Source organism: Nothobranchius furzeri, chromosome 11, assembly GCF_043380555.1.
Source record: "Nothobranchius furzeri strain GRZ-AD chromosome 11, NfurGRZ-RIMD1, whole genome shotgun sequence".
Classification (NCBI taxonomy): domain Eukaryota; kingdom Metazoa; phylum Chordata; class Actinopteri; order Cyprinodontiformes; family Nothobranchiidae; genus Nothobranchius; species Nothobranchius furzeri.
The window spans coordinates 24,274,606-24,297,610 of NC_091751.1; the positions used below are offsets into that span (position 1 = coordinate 24,274,606).

The 23,005-nt window shown below is 44.0% G+C and overlaps 1 protein-coding gene across 1 annotated transcript in view; it reads left to right on the forward strand.

Annotated features, from left to right (window-relative positions):
- col28a1a (collagen, type XXVIII, alpha 1a) overlaps positions 1-23,005 on the forward strand; it is a 68,236-nt gene that overhangs the window by 13,507 nt on the left and 31,724 nt on the right. The window contains exons 6-14 of the mRNA XM_054745789.1: positions 2,770-2,823; positions 2,923-2,967; positions 6,636-6,662; positions 6,968-7,012; positions 7,097-7,141; positions 11,103-11,156; positions 11,238-11,306; positions 11,396-11,464; positions 11,669-11,737. Coding sequence (XP_054601764.1) covers positions 2,770-2,823; positions 2,923-2,967; positions 6,636-6,662; positions 6,968-7,012; positions 7,097-7,141; positions 11,103-11,156; positions 11,238-11,306; positions 11,396-11,464; positions 11,669-11,737 — 477 coding nt within the window. The remainder of the gene's footprint in view (positions 1-2,769; positions 2,824-2,922; positions 2,968-6,635; positions 6,663-6,967; positions 7,013-7,096; positions 7,142-11,102; positions 11,157-11,237; positions 11,307-11,395; positions 11,465-11,668; positions 11,738-23,005) is intronic.

A 23,005-nucleotide genomic window follows, 5' to 3' on the forward strand; every position in this document is an offset into this window, starting at 1 on the left:
TCACTCTGAATTAAGTGAAGCCTACATGGCTTTACAACCCATAAGCTTAAACAATCATATGTGTTGGATGAACAAGATTTTTAAATAAAATGTTTGAATAATCTGTGCTTAAATCAATGAATTTAAAATGAATATTGTTCTTACAATGATCCATTCATTTCAGGTGTCACGTACATCCAATCAGTATGTGCTGATTTAACAAGTTAATCCATGTTTACACTCATACACATTACAATAAGTTATGTAAGGTTAATATTCACCTCACATAAGAGTTTTAAAACATCTTTGTATCTGAAGAAGGCATGGTTTTCTGGGGGATGTTGGTAAGCTCTCAAGATATGGCACATTCTGATTTACCAGAATGCGCCAGAATTTATAAACAATGAGTTCATTAAAACAAAAATTACTTCCCGATTCATTCTGTTTCTTGCTGACTCTTGAACCAGCCAATTCGGGAACAAGCATTTTTGAGACATCTCTTTTGACCTCCAGTCAAGAGCTTCTTAGCATGCTGCAAGCTGACACAGCCCAAATGGCTCTTTTAAGAGCCAAACGTCAACCTTGGATGCTAACAAGCTTTCCAGCTCACGGTTGTGACCTGGGGATAGCTCAAGACCGGACGGGTCGTATCGGATCTAGTTAATGGGCTCCAGATACCTTGAGGTCAAGGTCCACCCGAGTTCTGACAGTTTGGATCTGCTGAGGGTCTCCACGAGGGCAAAGTAGACTCAACAGATTATGTCTGATGAATTTTATCACCAAACATTTCTCTAGTTTATAGAGAACTATCAACTTCTTTTGCAACCCAGACTTCACAGATTCTCTCAGATACAAATAATGGTTTTGCTACAACATCTAGCTTCCATTACAACATTTCACACATCACATGAAATCACTCCAGATCCATCACACCACATCTCATTATTCACGTCTTGTCATGTGTAATTATTAGTTTAGGAAAAAGAATTAAATTCATTTTATAAACTATATACCTGACTCTGTCTGAATTAATACAAAGTGTGTTGATGGTCCTGTAAAGTAACTATAATCTTCTGATTACACATTCAAAGATCAATCAGGTTGATATTTCATATTCATTTCTTTACATCCATATTCAACCATTTATTTGTACCTGAAGGTAAATTTTCTCTGCAGTGAGTTGGGGCACAGCACATAACAGACACATCATAAAAGCTGAAACTTATTTAGAAGGTTTGCATTTTGTTTTTCATTGCAGCACTTCAAATCTGCATCCTGATAGAAGGAGCTAGAGCTCACAAGTGGGTGAGAGGCACCTCAGAATGGATCAACTTTTGGTATCCTCTGTACCTGTGATTTACCAGGGTTCAGCTGATGTTCCCATCAGCTCACTGGACCACCTGATTGTTTAAATCTTTATCCATTACTAGGCCGGTTTCCTGGTCCATCAGGATAAATCTATTCTTTCAGGCCGCTCACTATGCTCTCCCACCCTGGCTGACTAGCACGGAATATTATGGCAGCCTAAACCGGCGCTCTCTAGTTGCAAGTGCAGTCGGCTTGTTTTCAAAGTCAAATATGTGAAAAGGACAGATTTCCCACAATGCAATTGTAGCAGGTGAGGAGCGGATTGTTTTAAGAAGAACAGTACTGAAGAGAAGCTGCTGGGAAGAACCAAAGGTCAATGATGGATGATTAGACATGAGCAAACACACAGGCTGCAGTGGTCGAAAAACCAGCAGTCCAAGTCTGTATTAGGCTGAGGTCAAAAAGCAGGTCACACTAAATCTAACACATCAGGAAACCTTGAAATTTGTTGAAGGTCAGCTTCCAGAAATACTGACACAATGCAAGGATAACACACGTTCCTTTACACAGGGGCTCATTGAGCTGGAGATGGGACTTTCTCGTGGAATCGAGCAGGAAATCAAGTAAAAAATAAAGTTCTAATGCCATATATACCATACAAAACTATGGCTGTTAGTTAAAGGACGTTGTATTCTAGTTGTGCCCTAAGCTTCAGTCTCAAAGACTGAATAGGAGCACTATTCTTGTTGCCAGAATTTTGTGGGTCCAAAGTTTAAATGATAAAGAATAAGTGACCCACACTTGTATAGCGCCTTTCCGAGTCAGAGGACTCCAAAGTGCTTTATCATTCACCCATTCACATGCACACATTCACACACTGGTGGTGATGAGCTATAATGTAGCCGCAGCTGCCCTGGGGCTCACTGATAGAAGCAAGGCTGCCGAGCACAGGCACCATCAGTGGCTCCGGCCACCACCAGCAGGCAAGGCAGGGTAAGTGTCTTGCTCAGGGACACAAAAGCAGCATTCTCTGCTGGGAGCCGGAGTCAACCTTACATCCTTCCGATTGCTGGAAAACTCGCTCTACCTCCTGAGCTCCTGCTGTAGGACCATTTAGTGACCACTGATTTGGTGAAGGTTACAGACCCTCCTGCACCTGACCCTCAGACAGCTTAATCACAGTTTGGACACATGAAAAACCTTCACACTGACTTGTTCCAATTTGAGTTTTGAGAGTTTCTTCCTAAAACTTTGAGTCTCCATATATTTGTCAACATTCAGTAAAGCAACTGAGGGAAACTGATGTGTGACAGGCTGGACTGGATCGCCTGAATTAAGGGACTGAGTAACCATTTTTTTTCTTAAAGACACAAAAAGAAGGATATCCTTATTAATTTAAGTGAGCAATAAAGCATCGCTCAGACCTCAGCAACCAAGTTGAAAAAGGTGTTTAATGTTTCTTGTTATGTTATTTTCCTTTAGGGAAAACCAGGTGAACCAGGGTCAGTAGGAGTGCCTGGCCCAAAGGGATCTTCTGTAAGGTTCTTTATATTTAACCATCTATAATACTGTTTATGAAGGAATTGTTCAAATCTGCTTGAAAAAGTGTTTAGTTTGGGTTTTGTTTCTCTTCAGGGAGAACATGGTCTCAATGGACGTCCAGGACCGGAAGGCCTTCGGGTAATTATTCATTTAAAAGACAGATAAAGACGCAGCCAGGCATTTCCTGTGTGATTATCTGAAGGTGCTGGATGAGCTCACTCCTAAAGACCAGAGTGAGCTCATCCAGCACCTGTTTGAGCTGACTCCAGGGTTGGAGCAGTGTTGTTTTTGTCCGTGATGAGGGAATTGTTTCACTGATGCCCCTTTTTCTCATGACAATAATAACTTTACTCTTTGGTGACTAAATTATGAAAGTTTTTGTTACTTGGATCAGACTAGATGAAAATTATGTTCAAATCCACATTGATGAATGTCTGTCAAAGCTAAAAAACTATCAGTGATGCTGATAGGTCTTTTTAGCCACGCCCACCACCTGGCACGCAGCGGCTGTGCGCGTTCTGTATAACAGACATAAGTCGTGCAGAGAAAAGCTTTTTTAAAATAAAAATATAATCTTATAAACACTATGAATGCTGCAGAACATTATTCACAAAAATAAATATTTGAACTGGAGTGGGAGTACTTTAGATGTTAAAGAATATAAAACATTAAGGAAAGGCAAAGTGTTTGGCAGTAATATGCCAAGTGATGAACTTGGAGTTTACAGTAGAAATAATCCAATCCAATCCAATTTTATTTATAAAGCGCATTCACAAGGCATTACAACCAAACAAGGCGCTGTACACTAAAAATGTTGGTTAATTAAACAGGCGTTATATAAACATGTCGAACACAGATAAAAGATAAAAAGGAAATACAACAAAATTCCCAAAAATAACAGCTAAAAATCATTAAGACACAGGGTGAAGTAAAAATGGGAAAAAAAAAACATTTTACAAAGAACCTCAATAATACGGAAGTCGATAATTGTGGAGTCAGTTTATAAACAGTGCAGATGTCAGTGAGGTTCATAATTATGTTGTATAAGCTAGGTTGAAGTAGTGAGTTTTCAGGCGTGATTTAAAAATGCTAGCTGTTGGTGCTAGCCTCACTAGCAGTGGTAATGCGTTCCACAGCTTGGGTGCACAGACAGAGAAAGCCCTCTCTCCACGGCTTTTTAAACGTGCATTGGGAACAGCTAGGAGGAGCTTATCTTCAGACCTGAGAGCACGCGGCGGGTTGTAGTAATGGACAAGTTCACACAGATATGGAGGAGCTTGATGGTTCAAGGATTTGTAAGTGAGAAGCATAATTTTGAAGTTTATCCTGAACTGCACGGGAAACCAGTGGAGAGATATCAGAATTGGAGAAATGTGTTGTCTTCTGTCAGCTCCAGTCAGCAACCTAGCTGTTGAATTCTGGACCAGCTGAAGTCTAGAGAGCTGCTTTACTGATGCCATATAAGCAGGAGTTGGAGTAATCCAGCCTTGAGGTGATAAAAGTGTGGACCACCGATTTCAGAAGACGTACACTCAGGATGTGCTTTAGTTTTGAGATGCGTCTTAGTTGGTAAAAACATGATTTAACTGTGTTATTGACCTGGGCATCCATCTTCAGAGCCTGGTCCATTTTTACTCCAAGGTTGGAGATTACAGAGGATACATTAGGTGAGAGATAGTTGAGGTCAGGTTGTTGAGTTGCCGTGATACTGTTAGGACTGAAAACGATTAAGTCAGTTTTGGAGTCATTGAGATGGAGGAAGTTGTCAGCTAGCCATTGCTTGACCTCAAGGATACAATCAGACAGAACTTGCGTTGACTGAGTTGGCTTAAATGAAAAGTAGATTTGACAGTCGTCAGCGTAAAGATGGTATGAGACAGCGTGCTTTCTGAAAATGGCTCCTAAGGGCAGTATATAGAGGTTGAACAGTAACGGGCCGAGAATTGAACCTTGTGGGACACCCCAACGTAGAGGCTGTGACTCTGATGAACAGCCGTCCAACATGACCCTAGCAGACCTGTTACAAAAGTATGACCTAAACCAATCCAGGGCAGTGCCTGAAATGCCAGCCCAAGTGTGAAGTCTTGTGATCAAAATGTCATGATCGATCGTGTCGAATGCTGCAGATGGATCCAAAAGTACCAGAACCACATGGAAACCTGAATCTAAAGCCAGAAAAATGTCATTAAACAACCGAACGTGAGCAGTTTCAGTGCTGTGCTGTTGTCTAAAACCAGACTGACAGGTGTCCATTACCTGATATTCATTTAGATGGTTCACCAACTGTTATACACTACTTTCTCAAGGACCTTAGATAAAAACGGTAATTTGGAAATTGGTCGTAGATTAGAGTAATCGGTGGGATCGAGGCCGGGTTTTTTCCAGATTGGTTGTAGAACAGCGTGTTTAAAGGCACGAGGAACTTCAGCCAATGTCAAGCTACAATTTATAATGCGTAGCACGTTATTGCTAATTAAAGGAAACACCTCTTTCAGGAGTCGAGGTGGGATAACATCATCAAATAATAAATAACAAATAACATGTAAAGTAACATGTAAAAATGCTACTGAAATATGGTCGTTGAAGTAGCAATGCGGGAGAAGAGGTCAGGTAACACTTTACAAGCCTAATCAAAGCATAAGTTAATAGATAACTCCCCTCTCATCCAAACCCGGGCTAACATCATTCAGAATTAACCATAAGCAAATAAGAAAAGTTGTAAGCCTCATCTTAAAAGTAGACAAGGTGCCTGCCTCATGGACTAAAGCTGGGAGCTGCTTCCACAGGAGAAGAGCCTGATGACTGAATGATCTGCCTCCCATCTTATTTTTCGATATTCTAGGAACCACCAGTGAACCATGTAAAAATATTTACTTTTAATGTTTAGTCTTCAGGGGTGGGGGGGGTGGGGGGAACAGCAAAGTTAATGTTCAGAGTAAGCTATGATGTTCTGATCCTGCTTGTCATGGTCCGCGTCTGCCCCCTCCTTTATGTGTCTCCTGATGTTTCTCCATCCTCTCTAGTTTCCCTTCTGTGTCTCATAGCGCCCTCATGTGTCCTTTGTCTGCATCTCTATATTGTGTCTTCTGTTTGTAGGCCTTTTTATCATTCCCTCAGGTCCGGTGTTCGTTTAGTTATCCTCTGTCCCTCCAGTTGCAGCTCCAGCCTCTTGTTCCCAAGCCCAGTATATGTGTGTGTGAGTTATTTATGTCTCTCTCTCTCTCTGTGTGTGTGTGTGTGTGTGTGTGTGTTAGTCCTTCCCGCAGCCTTTTAGTTTGGATTTGTCGTTTTAGGTTTATCTGTCCTCCTTTGGTTCTGTTTCCCCATTTAGGTAATTATTGTCACCTGTCTTCCCTCCAGCCCTCACTCCACACACCTGCTTCCTGTTCCCTTAATTACTCATCCCTGTTATTTAAGCCCTGTCTTGTCTTTGTCTTGTGTCGGTCCATTGTGGTAATTCTGTCAGTCTTCTCGTGTTGTCTCTAGTGTTTTCCTGGCTTCCAGTGTCTCTTAGTCTTGAGTGTTTTTGATCTCCTGCTCAGCCCTTTTTGGATATATTGGTTTTTTGGCTCCAGCCCACTTGGATATATTTTTTGTTTCATTCATCCTAATAAAAGGATGTTACTTTATATCATCTCTTGCCTCGTGTCATCTTGGGTTCCTGCATTTTGGGTCCTACCAACACCGAAACGTGACACCGCTTGTGTTCTAGTCTTATTTTAATGTTCATCATTTAAGTGAGTATAATAGTTTGAAAAATAAAGTTTTTTTGTGCAATAAATGGTGTAAAATACCTCTTTTGACAGGGCCAACCTGGAAACAAAGGAGAAAAGGTCAGTATTCTAATTTATTTTCCGAGTTAAGGGGAATGAGTAACCCCCAAACTTAGAATGGGGAATATCTTTCGGAGTAAACAAAATATTCGTCATGGGAACTAATCAATTTTCCAATAGTTTCTTGATGTCTTTCATACATGGTTTTATAAATACATGGGTAGTGAATGTTGTAACAGTTTATGTCAAGCGAAAAGCCTGTGGCGCGTTTATGTCAGACCGTTTGATTTAACTTGGATCCCAGATGAGATAGATGCTTGAAGTCTTGCCCTCCACCAAGAATGCTTACAGTTTGTGTTTGTCAGGGAGAAAAAGGAGAACGTGGAGCTCCTGGTACAAAAGGAGGAACGGTAGGAATCATGTTTTAGTTTCAGCCAACAGTCATTGTAATGATTTTCTGTGCTGCATGTAGAAATTGTGATGTTTGTTCACAGGGGCTGGATGGACCTCCTGGACCTGCAGGCTCCAGTGGAGATCAGGTAATTTTTTCCGTAGTTTTATTGCACTGATTTTTTTCACATAACTTAAACTCTCCATTGCTTTTCTTCTCTGACATTGTCTTCAGATACAGCAATATCCTTTTTTTTAGAATCAAGCATTAATTCATTAAACAAACGTCTAATAGGCAGATTGAGTTTCCACTTGTAGCAGTTACTACGAGGGTGATACACAACACCACACACACATCTTATTTACACAGGTTGTATTGTTCCCTTAATCAGAGTGCGTCCTCCATTCCTACTCCATTGGAACCTGTAGATGTAAAGGGGTGTCTGATTACTGAACCATTCCACCTGCTGTGCGCCATTTTCCTGCTGCTGCCTTGGCTGCTTTGCTTTTACCTTGCACACCGCCAGCCACTCTAATCTGGCTTTGTGTTTGGTTACATAAACCTTTGTAAGAACAAATATTTTAGCTTCACACACCAGAAAAAAACACAATGAAATCTAAAATCTTGGGCTCTTAACGCTACACCTACAGCTCTTTTATATAGACCGTAACCCATTTTTTCCATTGCACGTGAAAGCGCCACGAAACATTTTACACAACAGTAAGCCACCCTTATAGTAGATGAGTTCCTTTCGATGGCAGCAAAGTGTAATGTGTTGGACGTGCCACCGAAGCAAGGGGACACTGTCATTATGTTTTGAGTCTATTTTTTACATGCTACGCTTCAAAAACACGTCAAACTCCGCCGTTTAGATCGCACCAGACAGGAAGTCAAACACACAAGCAGTTTAAAACATCTGGAAACTTTCAAAATAAAAGTCACATGCAGTTAAACGTACAGTTGAAACCCCCGTGGTCTGTGGAAACATAACAGAAAATAAACCACAGACCTTTTTTGATACATGTAGCTGTCTTTCTCCTAGCTGTTTTTTGTGTGTAGACTTTAGAAATCATGTGTGGTATTGCAATTCTCACAGGATCAGCTGTGTGGAATGCTTTCGCTCCTGTTTTGCATCAGAATTGCTCCCAGTTGGGAATGAGTTTGCGGGTAAAACGCAGCTATTACATTACGCGACCACTCTTATGGCCGGTGGAAAGAAGTTGTGTGTCTCACAGAAACAGAGGTAAAACAGCAAACCCTAGCCCTACAAGTTAGGCGTAGCAAGATGTGTATGGCAAGGCAGGACTTATCGGCTAGCATCTTTGGCTGGTATCAAAACACTGCTCCTGATTGAGTTTTCGATGGCAAATTAGTTTTGGGTAAAGGGCCAGTGTAGGGATATTTCAGATGTCTTTATGATGACTCTTACATTAGGGAACCAAAATACCAGTCTCGGGATACAGGGTCTCCCACTGAAGCCAGAACCATGGGAGAGTCTGGTTGTCAAACACCTTGTTGCTGGGTCGTCGTGATGTCTTGCGAGGTACAGCCGCTTGCAGAGGGTTCTGCTACTGGGTAGCCATCGAAGAGACATGTTCAATTGCTTTAGGGACATTTGATATTATTACACTGATGGAGAAAGAGCCTGAGACTGAGAGGTACTGACATTATGTAGCTCAGGTAACCTGCTCAATCAGCATTGGCTGTAGAATGAATCTCCTGCAGATGTTCGGGACTATTCCACTCTATTCTCATGGCAGAAAATTGGAGTTTTATCCTGTGGGCAAGAGGATGGTCTCCGTATCCCTTCAGGTGGACAAATGGGTGCTAATGGAAGGTCAACCATCTAATTTCATGTTGGGAACAATGGTATATGACCTAGGGGGAGTGTTTGTTGTGGCGCTCATCCTTGAGCCTTCTAGTTGGTGTCTAGGGTAAGAGGGGCCAGGAGGCTGAAGGAGCCTCAACGCCTGGCTGGACTCAAGGTGCTGCTGAACGGTATCGGCAGTCCAAGAAGTCCAAGGTTTCGATGTGTGCGGATGTAAAAGCTCAGGTTTGCTGTGAAAGATTTTTTTAGCAGTTGCAACTCATGTAAGTAAAACCATTTACATTTCTGAGCATATGTTTCTCCCCCGTGTCCTTAAATGCTGTCAATTTACTAAAAACAGTCCAGTTTAGTCACATGACACCAGAGGCAGATACTTCCCCGTAGGTAGACGTACATTTGTGGGTCACAGAGAACACTTCTGAAGCAGACAGGTTTGATTGTGTGGACTAATCGAAAGATTCCTGTCTCCTTTCTCTTTTGTCTGTGTTGAAACAATCATTGCTGTGCTAAAAGCGACACACTCAGAGTTCGTCTCTTGCTTTGCACTTGTGGAATGTGAGATGTGGATTAGGTATTATCCCTCTCCTAATGTAGGCTTTTTAAAGCAGGGAATCCAAGCTTGTAATGTTTGGTTGAAGTCTTTAAGCAGACGTGGTCCCAGAGGATTAGGATTTCAGCTCATATTATCCATTGCCTCACATCTTCAATGCTCGTTACCCTTTCCAGCATCACTGGAACAACAGTACAGGCTGTTGGGGTGCCATCAGGTCTCATGTCGATCAAGTCTGCCTTCAGTTCGCATGAAATCCCTCTACAGATACCACCAAACCCTTATCGATGTCATTTTTGTTACAGCCATTCAACATGAAGTACCAATAGCCAACAAAGATGTGTTGATTCTGACATTGCAAAGATTTAGCTTCTAGCTGTTTAAATCACCACGTTTTTTCTCTAATCTGCCCTCTCTAATTTCTAATTTCTCTAATCTGAATGAATGTGTGATGTGCACTACTCCCGGTTCAAAGGTGTCCAAGAACAAAGCTAACTGACTGGAAGAGGATGAGACTCAAGCCTGATTTATCCGCAATGGAGAGACGCACACAATGTTGGAAAGGTTTTCACATTTAAACTTCTGTTCAGGCAGCGGAGTGTTGCAAAACAATTCCCCGCCAGGACAACAGAAGGCATAGCACTGTTTTGTGGTATCCTGCCACCGTAACACTTGTGTATCTGGTCCCCGAGTGTAGCCTTCATTCTCCTCCACTTCCTCATGCGTTTGCCACCTCCAAACCGACATTTCCCGTTGTTTCCATCCATGTTTGCTCCTTATTTTGTACTCGTTCACTCACGGGTGAATAAATGTTATTTTCTGACTTTTTCCATGATCCATTCTTCAATCTGTTTGAGGTCTGCCACTAAATATCTGTTTGCTTTTGAACGGAGCTACAGCTGCGCTGGTGACGAATATACAGGAAGTGGCGTCCTGACCAATCACAAGCTTGAGTTCTCTGTCACTTTCGACGGATGTTTAAAATTTTGGACATGTCTCCGTCACCCTCTGTGAGCCTGTTGGAGAGCTCTTGAGCTGACGCATAATGGTGTTGCGTGTCTCTGCACCGACGCAGGCGGAGAAGCATAAATCAGGCCTTATGCTCCCTAAACAGGAATCTGTGTTGAGTGTGTATGAAATGTTCAGATGTACCTCACGACTGGTCAAACAAATAAAAACAATCCATAACTCTTGAGGAGACTTAATCTTCGTTTAACACTTATTTGCCCAAAATACTCAACACCAACTAATGTGCAGGAAGCTTCGTCGCCTAGGACTCTTTCTTTTGACAAATCTGACATCTTTTGTTAGTCAAACTTTTCTCTGTTGCATCTGCAAAAATGAGAGATGATTTCCCTTCGCAGCTGAATTTGCATTTACTATCAAGAATTCTTTTCTTCGTTTGGACAGCATGTGAGCTCTTCCTACATGATCCAGCTGTTGATGAATATGGCATAAACTCAGGCCCAGCATCCAATAATGGGTCAAGTTTGTAGAGAGAGCTTCCTTTAGGGAATGCTCTGAGGCCTTTGCAGAATTTAGATTTAAATTTTGTATATCCAAATGTCCTTACTTTAAAATAAATAAAAACTCAAAAAATGCAGTTGGAAATAACACAAGATCACATGTAAAAATGCAAATATAACCCCTCTTTCTATTTTTTTAGTTTTTGTATTATATATCAGAAGTTTTGTTCACTTTAATGCCTTTTTGTGTTTGTTTCTCTTTCAGGGAACCAGGGGGAAAGCTGGAGACCTGGGTCCAGAGGGTCCTCCTGGACCTAAGGTAAGAAATCTATAAAATATTTCTAATACCTTTGATCTTATCTTTCTTTTTTAAAGCTATAGTTTTTTTACCCATTAAAAGGGTGAGCGTGGACTAAGGGGTGCACCCGGACCTCCAGGAGAAACCGGTGTTGGATTCCCTGGTCTCAAGGTTGTGGATTGGTTTGTATATAATGTTTTAGTAAATGGTGATTTGTTTTAGAGGGCCAGTGAATTGTTTATTTCTAACATTCTTTTCAGGGTGAGAAAGGAAACCAAGGGAGACTAGGTCCACCTGGACTAATGGGCATCGGTGAGCCAGGAATGCCGGTTAGTCAGGAGGGCACGAGCTGCTCTTGTGTTTAAACGTGTGTGCATTCTTTAGATTTCTGCAGGATGCACAATGCAAAGCTGAATTCTAAATACCAAAATGTTCAAGCTAACACTGGACCAGTAGTTGATCCATGCAGAGATGATGGACAGATCTCTTCTGCAGATTTGTGTGGTTTCACTGCTTTCTGAAATTGTTTTAAGGGTCCAGCAGGGCCTTCAGGGTTACAGGGGTCTCCTGGATTTCCTGGTGAGGGAGTACCAGGGCCTAAGGTAAGTTGCTGGACAGACCATTTTTACAGATTTCATATGTTTACTTTATATTATATGTATATGTTCTCTTTCTTAACATTTGTTTTGATGTCTCACTATGGGATATGCCCCTCTGTGGATTCCTCAGAAGCACTTATCTCAATACGCCAATCCTGATTGGCCAGTGGCCGTGACGTACGAGTCACCTGCTACTATAAGTAGCAAGCATCTCAACGCATGTAGGTACAGTTGTAAACATAAAGTTGTCTCACCTCGTCACCCACAGCATTTGACATCTCACGTGTGAGATGGTTGACCTGGAGAAACAAAGAAAGTAGGTAGGCAGCATTTCTAGATGTAAAATTTTATCCGTTTTCTAAGTTAATGTCGTCGTAGTCTTCCTCCACTTATCTGGGTCCGGGTCGTGGGGGCAGCATCCCAACTAGGGAGCTCCAGACCGTCCTCTCCCCGGCCTTCTCCACCAGCTCCTCCGGCAGGACCCCAAGGCGTTCCCTGACCAGATTGGAGATGTAACCTCTCCAACGTGTCCTGGGTCGACCCGGGGGCCTCCTGCCGGCAGGACATGCCCGAAACACCTCCCCGGGGAGGCGTCCAGGAGGCATCCTGACCAGATGCCCAAACCACCTCAACTGGCTCCTTTCGATCCGGAGGAGCAGCGGTTCTACTCCGAGTCCCTCCCGAATGTCCGAGCTCCTCACCCTATCTGTAAGGCTGAGCCCGGCCACCCTACGGAGGAAACTCATTTCGGCCGCTTGTATCCGCAATCTCGTTCTTTCGGTCATTACCCAAAGCTCATGACCATAGGTGAGGATTGGGACGTAGATCGACCGGTAAATCGAAAGCCTGGCTTTCTGGCTCAGCTCCCTCTTCCCCACGATGGATCGGCTCAGCATCCGCATCACTGCAGATGCTGAACCAATCCGCCTGTCGATCTCCCGATCCCTCCTACCCTCACTTGTGAACAAGACCCAGAGATACTTAAACTCCTCCAACCTCAGGTCACCCTTCTTAAAGATGGGGACCACCACCCCGGTCTGCCACTCCACAGGAACTGCCCCGATGACCATGCAATGTTGCAGAGACGTGTCAACCATGACAGCCCTACAACATCCATAGCTTTGAGATACCCAGGACGAACCTCATCTTCCCCTGGGGCTCTGCCGCTGTGTAGTTGTTTGACTCCCTCAGCAACTTCTGCCCCTGAGATTGGACAGTCCATCCCCAGGTCTCCCGGCTCTTGTTCCTCCTCAGAATGTGCATAGGTGGGATTGAGGAGCTCCTCAAAGTATACCTTCCACCGTACGACTATAGCCTCAGTTGACGTCAGCAGCGCCCCATACCCACTGTAAACAGTGTGAGCGAGTTGCTGCCTTCCTCTCCTGAGGCGCCGGACAGTTTGCCAGAACCTCTTTGGAGCCGATCGATAGTCTTTCTCCATGGCCTCACCAAACTCCTCCGACGCCCGAGATTTTGCCTCTGCAACTGCCACTGCTGCATCCCGCCCGCTTCGCTATCCGGTACCTGTCTGCTGCCTCCGGAGACCCACAGGCCAGCCACGCCCTGTAGGCCTCCTTCTTCAGCCTGACAGCTCCCCGAACCTCTGGCATCCACCAGCGGGTACGGGGGTTGCCACCACGACTGGCACCGGCCACCTTACGACCACAGCTGGCAACAGCCACCTCAACAATCGCAGAGTGGAACAAGGCCCACTCGGAGTCAATGTCCCCCACTGCTCTCGGGACGCGGTCAAAGCTCTGCTGGAGGTGGGAGATGAAGACCGTCTTAACAGGTTCTTCTGCCAGGCGTTCCCAGCAGACACTCACTATGCGTTTGGGTCTGCCAGGTCTACGCGGCATGTTCCCTTGCCATCTGATCCAACTCACCACCAGGTGATGATCAGTTGACAGCTCCACTCCTCTCTTCACTCGGGTGTCCAAAACATACGGCCGTAGGTCAGATGATACGACTACAAAGTCTATCATCGACCTGTGACCTAGGCTGCCCTGGTACCAAGTGTACCGATGGGCATCCTTATGTTCGAACATGGTGTTCGCTATGGCCAAACTGCGGCTCGCACAGAAGTCCAATAATCAAACACCACTTGAGTTCAGATCAGGCGGGCCATTCCTCCCAATCACACCCCTCCAGGTCATGCTGTCATTGCCCACATGAGCGTTGAAGTCCCCCAGCAGGACAATGGAGTCCCCTGATGGAGCACTATCTAGCACTCGTCCCAGGGACTCCAAAAAGGGTGGGTACTCTGAACTGATATTTGGCCCATAAGCACAAACAACAGTCAGGACCCGTTCCCCGACCCGAAGGCACAGGGAAGCTACCCTCTCGTCCCCCGGGGTAAACCCCAACACACAGGCAGAGAGACTTGGGGCTAACAAAAAGCCAGCACCTGCCCTCCGCCTCTCACCCGGATCAACTCAAGCAAAGGAGAGAGTCCAACCCCTCTCAAGGACTTGGGTTCCAGAGCCAATGCAATGTGTCAAGGTGAGTCCGACTATATCTAACCGGTACAGCTCATCCTCTGCCACAAGCTCCTGCTCCTTCCCCGCCAGCGAGGTGACATTCTGTGTCCCAAAAACCAGTTTTCTTGTCCGGGGATCGGACCACCATGGCTCCTGCCTTGGTCTGCCACCCGATCCGCATTGCACCGGACCCTTCATGTTCCTCCTGCGGGTGGTGGGTCCACAGTTGGATGAGCCCATGTATCCGGTTCGGGCTGGGCCCAGCCGGGCCCCATGGGCGAAAGCCCGGCCACCAGGCACTCGCTCACGGGCCCCAACCCCAGGCCTGGCTCCAGGGTGGGGCCCTGGTAACCCTCCGGGCCGGGTACTCTGACTCTTTGAATTTACATCCATGAAAGATCCTGTTAATGTGTCCCATGTAACAGCTGTATACACAGAGAAGGATTTCATTCAACATACAATACAACTCACCAAGCCCTCGGCTGGCTTTCTTTTCCTTCAGTTCTTGTAATGTTGGGACAGGGCCACCAGACAACAGCCCAAGCCTTTGTGGGTCATCAGGTGCAAGAGCCTGCGTTTCTGCCATCCCCCTTGGAGCCAACATTCTGGAATGGAGAATGGCGCACTGTAGATCTGGAATGTACTTGTAGGTTTTGGGTTAATTGGTGTATAGCCGCCACATCTTGGATCTTTTGTTAAAAATCCTGCCATACCTAGGAGTACATACAAACACATAAAAAAATAGATGTAGCTGGAGGAATCACATTCTGTACTACATTTGCCACAAGTAATGATGTTTAAAATATTCCTCACAGTGAAAACAAAATGACTTTAGTATTGCTGGTAGACTGTGATAAGAAACGTACTGATGTGAGCCATCTGCTTTGGTTAGTTCTCCTCGGTGTAGGTGGTAGCTATAATCCCGCCCTGCCAACTTGGTCCGAGCGGAGTACACTGGTGGTGTGAAGGAGAAACGCTTGGAGGCATACATAAGTTATGAAAGGACTCCAGGTCTGAGGTAGAGTGCTGCAGAGCTCTTTGGAATCCATTCTTTATCCCTATCTTCCTCCAATGGACCATGTCGACAGGCCCCGAAGTACCACTGATGTTCATCCGTCACATGATGCAGAATTCCAGTCCATAGATCCTGTAATACAAATTATTAAGTTAGTGAATCATGTTCAATATGAAATTATCAGAAAAATACCATTTCCACAATATCTTATAAATTATATCTAGGAAATAAAACTGACAATGAAATCTTCAAAAGATGTGGCTTCCTTACAGCACTACCAAAAGTGGTTGCAGATGTCTCTGCTCCAAATCAGAAGCAGGGCACAGTCCTTCTCTCGTCCAGCCTGAAAAAATAAAGACCATAGGAATGAAATAATTTGTATCTTACTAGAATAAAAGAAGAGCAGGAACAGCACACACACAGCTTGAATCTTTTTACAGAGGTTTGTTGCACCGTGCCAGATATCCAGGCTGTGTTTATCAGCATCTCTGTAATTCACACACACACACACACACACACACACACACACACACACACACACACACACACACACACACACACACACACACACACACACACACACACACACACAAATAAATACACAGCTAACTCATGGTAATTGGTATGCCTTTTTCTATCCAACATTCTTACGCACATGCACAACTCAGTTTGTTTATTAGGAACTTACCGATCTGACAGCGAATTCGGAATTGTTGATATATCTGGAGGCTTTGGTCTTGACCACTGAGTGTGAGTCAGCAGTGTGGATGTGATGTTATCTTAGCTGTAACAAATATAGAATTTTAAACATATTAGTTCTTTGTTCATACAAAATCCAAATATAACAAATATTTCATATGGATGTCCACAAATAATTTTTGAAGTATATTCTTCTGAAGGTCATCCAGCTCTACATTTGAAACTATGTCTAATAAATTTATGCTATATTAAATACGACATTCCCTTACGTGTTTTACTTTATTGTTTGATTCATGCATCATGACATTGTCTTTAATGTCTCCGCTTAAAGATGTGTTCAGATTCAGATGCAGCAGCCCCCTGTCCGCATGTCAAAAAAATAAACTAAACGGTGCTTTGCGGATTGATGAGCCGACTCTTTCCACTACACTCTCGAAGGATTCTGGATACAGATGGCGGAATGGTCGGAAGGATTCTGTGTCAGCAAAGCGCATCTCTTTGGGTAGATAGGCATACAATACTAAACTGCTCCTTCTTTGCAGCCACCGTACACATACTTTCCAAAACTTGAAATGACGATTGCGGCGATGCATCAACAATAAAACAAGTAGAAGCATTTCCCCTATTTATAGCTCACACGCCATTTGTTTATTTTTTCACATGCAGACCGGGCGCTGCCATGTTGGAATCACGTCAGTAGAGAATGCACTTTGTTTGGCCAGTAGAATATTTCAGAAGGTGATGTGCGCACACAAATATAAAACAGGTTTTTATTTTCATACAGTTCTTCTAGCAGTAATCTCAAATGCATTCCTCCAAATAGCATGCCGAACTTTAGCTTACCTGTCGAGCAGAAAACAGGCAACCGCAGCGTCTGTGGACAGCCCAACAGTCTCTTTCAGCGAATGCCAACGTTGAAAGGAGTCTCCTAAAAACACTCTGGTCTTATTTCTCACTTCAGATGCCTTTCTCTTCTTCTCATAGACTTTGAAGACACCTTTTCTCTTGCGACTCTCAGCCATTTTCAAAAGAACCCGTTGAGATAAAAGTGCGCAACCCGTTGAGATAAAAGTGTGCATGCGCAAGGAGAAAACTGACCCAGGGGCGAGCACGTACGACGGACTTACGCAAAGGCTTCGCCAGAATGATTGACAGTTATGCGGACCAATGGTTGACGTGATCCGCCCGGAAGTAAAAGATCAATTGCTATACCTTTAAAGCTTCAAGTTGCAGACGACTCTTTCTGTGAATGACGAAAAATTAATGTATAGTATGTATTTATGCAGCTCTAACTATGGCTGGAGCTGAGGCAAATCAAGTGTTCTTCATCAAGGGCTTGTCCGTGGGCTGGGAGTCTCGGTTGGAGAATAGTTTGGAAGGTCAGAGTCCTCTTCAGTTGATCAGGATGGTTTCAGTCTCACGTTTGATGAGTTCCTTGAAGTCCAGGTTTGGAGTGCAAAAATGGAGTTCGGGATGTGGGAGCGCACAGTTAAACTTCTCAGTAGGAAGACGTTAGGGTCCTTCCATGGCATGTTGAGATGGTTGTCCAATTTGTCAGGAAGCTGATCTTGTCCCCAAAAAGTCCTTCTGATCCTTTGACCGTGAAACCAGGTTGGAGATTGGGTGCAGGTGATTGAAGCATTTATCCTTTCCCAGTGTCTCTTTTTCGCTGTGTCCTGTCGTAGTTGCGTCCAGGGGTCTTCAGCCAAGGTGGATGCAGGTCACATTGTCATGTAGTTGTGCGGTCAGCGAGGAGCCCCAATCTCTCGTTTCAGTTCCAGTTCTAGTACCCCCTCAGATGCTGCTGTCCCAGTTGTTCCATCAGGTGCTGAGAGGCGGCCCAAGTGCAGGGCCATGAGTGTGATCACCAACATCAACAATGTGGTGTAACCAATGATCTTGAAGCAGACCTCCATCTTCACCGGTTTTGAGGCGTGGCACCCTAGTGGTGCCCCACCCCTTTGAAGCTGGGCTTTGTTGTGCTTCTAAAAGCAGTTAGTTGACGTCAATGAGCTTGCAGGGGATAGATGAATCCAAGATGGCCTCTCAGCAATCTTCACAGCAGTGGGAGTGATGAGGAGTACTTCGAATGGACCGTCTCTGGCTGCCCCAATTGTCTTATGTTTATGTTTATGTATTTAGCAGGCACTTTTGTCCAAAGCGACTTACAAGTGATAGTCGGCATGTTGACCTTGAGGCTAACAACAACAACAACAACAACAACAACCAATTTCCAGTCAGTCGTAGGTGGCAGTGAGGCAGCATGATGAATCACGGAGAGGAGGGAACAAGGAGTGGACAGTAGAGAGGGGGACGGGTGCAGGGCGGGTGCTAGTTTAGTAGATGCTCTCTGAAGAGCAGGGTCTTCAGGAGTTTCTTGAAAGTTGAAAAGGAAGCCCCTGTTCTTGTAGTGCTTGGTAGGTCATTCCACATATGTGGAACGATGCATAAGAAGAGTTTGGATTGTCCTGAGCGTGGTGTAGGCACTGCTAGCCGACGATCCTGTGATAGCCGGAGCGGCTGGGCCGAGACGTAAGCCTTTGCAAGAGGATTCAGATAGATGGGAGCCATACCATCTCAGACTTTGTATGCTAGTGTTAGCAATTTGAATTTGATGCGTGCTGCTAGCGGTGGTCAGTGGAGCTCAATGAACAGAGGGGTGACGTGTGCTCTTTTTGCCTGATTGAAGACCAGACGCGCTGCTGCGTTCTGGACCTTTTGAAGAGGTCTCACGGTACATGCTGGAAGACCAGTTAGAAGGGTATTGTAGTAATCAAGGTGGGAAATGACAGTAGATTGCACCAGGAGCTGGGTGGCATGTTGTGTTAGGTATGGTCTGATCTTTTGTATGTTATACAGCACAAAGTGGCATGAACGAGCAACAGAGGCAACATGATCTTTAAAGGTCAGGTGTTCATCAATCACCACACCCAGATTTCGAACTGCCTTTGAAGGAGCCAGAAATAGGAAGTCATTTTGGATTGAGATATTGTGATGTATGGATGGTTTTGCTGGGATGACAAGTAGTTCGGTTTTAGAGAGGTTGAGTTGGAGATGGCGGGATTTCATTCATTTTGATATGACAGAGAGACAGTTTGATATTCATGCAGAGACAGTGTGGTCGTCCAGTGGAAATGACAGATAGAGCTGGGTGTCATCTGCATAGCAGTGGTAGGAGAAGCCATGTGATCGAATGATCTCACCCAGTGAGGTGGTGTATATAGCAAAGAGAAGAGGTCCTAGTACAGAGCCCTGGGGGACTCCTGTGGCAAGATGGTGCACGGTAGAGGATTGTCCAAGTCAAGATACACCGAATGATCGTCGTGTGAGGTATGATTCAAACCAGGCATGTGCTTTCTCTGTGATGCCTGTTGGGGTTATTAGGTAGCGAATAATTAGTAAGCTTCTACTTACTTTTGGATTCTTCAGTAAATTCTGTAAATATGGGAATATTTACTGATTTATTAATTAATTAAGATATTCTTAGATATCTTCGGGGCACCATCCCCTTTAACCGGGAAAAAATTGAATCCAAAACCCTTATCAGTCTATCTTAAAGATGTGAATCCTAGGAGCAGAGATTTCTAGTCAACACAAGAAGTCGCTTGAGACAAAAATCTGAATTTTATAATATTTAATTAAACAATTTGTCAAATGAATAAACAATGAAATAAATGAATAATAACCATGTGATATAATTGAAGATGTAGGTTTGTGTGTGATGGAGGATGTATGAATGGGGTCCTTTGTTCTCACAAAGGAGTGGTGTGTGTGCGTATGTATGGATTCAAAATGGAGTCTTGAATACAAGATGGCTGACCCCTTTGTCTGGCTAAAGTGTGGGTGGCAACTTGCACTTTAACTTCCAAAGCACTTAGAATCAGAAGTAACTTAACCTTAAAATCACTCAAAACATTTCAAAATGGTCATGAAACAACACAAAAGGTTAATCCTGAATTAATATCTGATAAGTTTGTCAGCTTGGCCACAGCTAACAGACACAACCCAGATATTTAAACAATCAAGCAAACAAACCAGCTTACTTCTCTTTAAAGATGCTTCTGTGGCGTATTTAGTACGAAAGAGGAAAACACGAAGCTACTTTTAAGCAATAGCGCGGTTTTATTGCTTGTTCTGGACTATAGAGGAAACGGGAGAAGAAAAGAGATAGAGAAGATGAGTTTTCTGATCACCAGAACATCGAGTCGTCCCTCCCTGTTTGATTTGACAGTTTTCCGTGGTTTTCTCCGCAGTTCGGCGTCGTCCGTTGGTTTGATGGCTTTCCCCGCTGGTTTCAGCGTTCTCCGTGAGTTTGATGGAGTTGCTGTTTTCGGCCCGGTTCTGTGTCCTCCCCTTCAGCAGCTAGGGCAGCGAGCGGTTGAACAGACCTGATGGGCTTGTAGCTTAGCTTTCCAGCGGTTCCGTGAGCTCCACTTGAGCACTTAGACCTCCCGCGTGCTCAAGTCAGTCGGAGCGTGCAACGAGCGTGTCCTTACAGCCAGTGATCCTGGGCAAAAGAACAATAAGGACGTTGTTCCGTTGTAATTTATAGCCTTCGGAGTCGCGGGAAAACTCCATGAGCTCCCGCACATGCGCAGAACGTGTTTCTGGTATTAGGCGGTGACGTCTTCACATTGCTTCCGTGTGCAAAGCATCATGGGAAATGAAGTTTCTTGGCACTGATGTGATTATTTGCTTTTCAGAGCAATTTAGCACAGTCTTTTGGAGAAAATTACAGCAGCAATTTCTCACGAGGGCATACCCTCAACATGCCCATGCTAGAGAGTGTGGACAAAAAGAAGCCATGGTGGACAGTGTCAAATGCAGCGGATAAGTTGAGCAGGATAAGTACTGAGGATTTGGCAGTCACACTAGCTTCTTCTAAGGATTCCGTCACTGCTAAGAGCAGTTTCAGTGGAGTGGCCCTTTCTGAACCCAGATTGGTAAGGGTACAGCAGACAGTTTTGTGAGAGGTATTCTGTGATCTGCTTGAAAGTCTACCGGATGTCAATGAAGCGTTGATCACATGTGTGACTGCTGCGGCTACTGTAGGAGCAATAGCTTGGAGCAGCTTAGTCAGAATGGGGTCGAGTGGGCATGTAGTAGGGCGGCTGCACGTGAGAAGCTTGGGGACACAGTTCTCAGTGAGAGGGGAAAAAGAGGAAAATGAAGCAGTAGGGCTTGAGATGGTTGGGCTAGAAGGAGTTTGTGGTGGCGAATGTTCAGGGGTGGCCAGTTGAGTAAACTGTTTGTTTATAGCTGCCACTTTGTCAGTGAAGAATGGGCAAAGTTGTCAGCTGATAGACTGTTGGTAGGAGGTGGAGACGGAGCGTTGAGCAGAGTTTTGAATGTCGAAAATAGTTTCTGAGAGTCAGTAGAGCGGAGAATTTTGTCAGTGTAGAAAGCTTTCTTTGCATCAGTGATGCTGGCAGAGAATGAGAACATTAATTCATGAAATTTCAATTGATCACCAGGATCTTTTGTTTTGCGTTATTTCCGTTCCGCAGCTCTAAGATTGGTGCATAGAGACCAGAGGGTATCATTTAGCCAAGGGTGCGACTGAGAGGATCTAGCAGGTCTAGTGGCTAAAGGGCACAAGTTGTTGAGACAAGAGCAGAATGTGGAGCAGAGTGACTCAGTCTTGCTTCAGCACCATCATCAGAACCCCATTTCCTGGTTTCACGACGTGTGGTTAAAAAAGCACAAGAAAATTCTGGGAAATCACTGTTGATTTCGTCTCATTTTCAGCTAAAAATCTTATTGTCCGATTTTCAAGGTATTTTCTCTGTCACTCTGGACTCTAGTTATTTCATCCACAGTTGTACACACAATGGTTCTTTCAGCTCAAAATCAAGGACTCAAACATCCAGCCATTACTTCATTCAAAAATGTGCTCTATTCACTTATCTTATAACAGAGGCACACAGGTGAGTGTGTGTGTGTGTAGGAAAATCGTTATCAGCCGTCCCTCCTCTTGAGACATGAGAAAACTCATGGCTCACCAGACACAAAACATAAACAAAACAGGTCTGATACCGGCAAGCATTGCGCCAACCCGATGCAAAAGTTGGACCTCACATAACATGTTTCCCCTAAAAGTACCCATCCCAAGGAACTTGCAATTACCAGTTTGCATCAGCAGGGGGCAGAGTCGTGCAGCACAGTGTGCATAAGACAACAAAACAAAACAAGACAAAACAAACCAACAAAAAGCCTTAATCAGTGTAAAGAAAATTGAAAATAAACACAAAAAGTGATTTACATCACCTAGAAGTAAGAGGAGAAATCACAGAAGAAGAGCTGTAGCAAAAAAACTGTAATCAAACGAAATTTAAAAAATCAACCCATCTGGGAAAAAACGGGTGAGCTTGATGTCATGGACTCTAAGCGGGTTGCTCTCCTCATGCCAGAATGCTCACCTTTATTTACACCATCACAGCTAAATTAGGGAGTATGTCCAAGACCAAGTGACTTTTTTAATTTGATCTCTTTGCTTCCAACACTGGAGTTAACAATGAAGCCAGTCCTAATTATAAAAATAATTCTTCAACTTCACATAGATTCAGTAAGGTAAGGTTGCTTCAGAGTACATCAAAAATGCACAATGACACTCAATATTGTCACTCAAATAATGCGTAAAATGTGTCAACAGTGGATAAATACTGCCAAAATAAAACTCCGTAAGTGAAAATGAACAACAGATTAATGTAAAGAAAATAAAACTAATTTGTCACATAGAGACAGTCAGCTTTCAAAAAAAAATTGAAGGTGATCTTGGGATAGAGGACGCATGTGGAGATATAGCAGCTGATTCTTTTCATGGCTGGAATCGCCATGCTATGAGATATTTCCCCCGCTGCTTGGCCTTGGTTGGTTGCTTGAATGTGAAGTTTCATTTTACAGGTTAATTGAGGGTTTTTTCCCATTGTGTGTGTGTTTTTGGATTTGCGTGTAGAGTTCTGAGAATATGAGGCATGCTTTCAGAAAATGTGTGTAAACAGTTGAGAAAAACTGTAATAGAGCCATGCTGAGTGAGGGTGAGGTAGAGGACTCAGAAACTACAGAAACAGCTGGAGT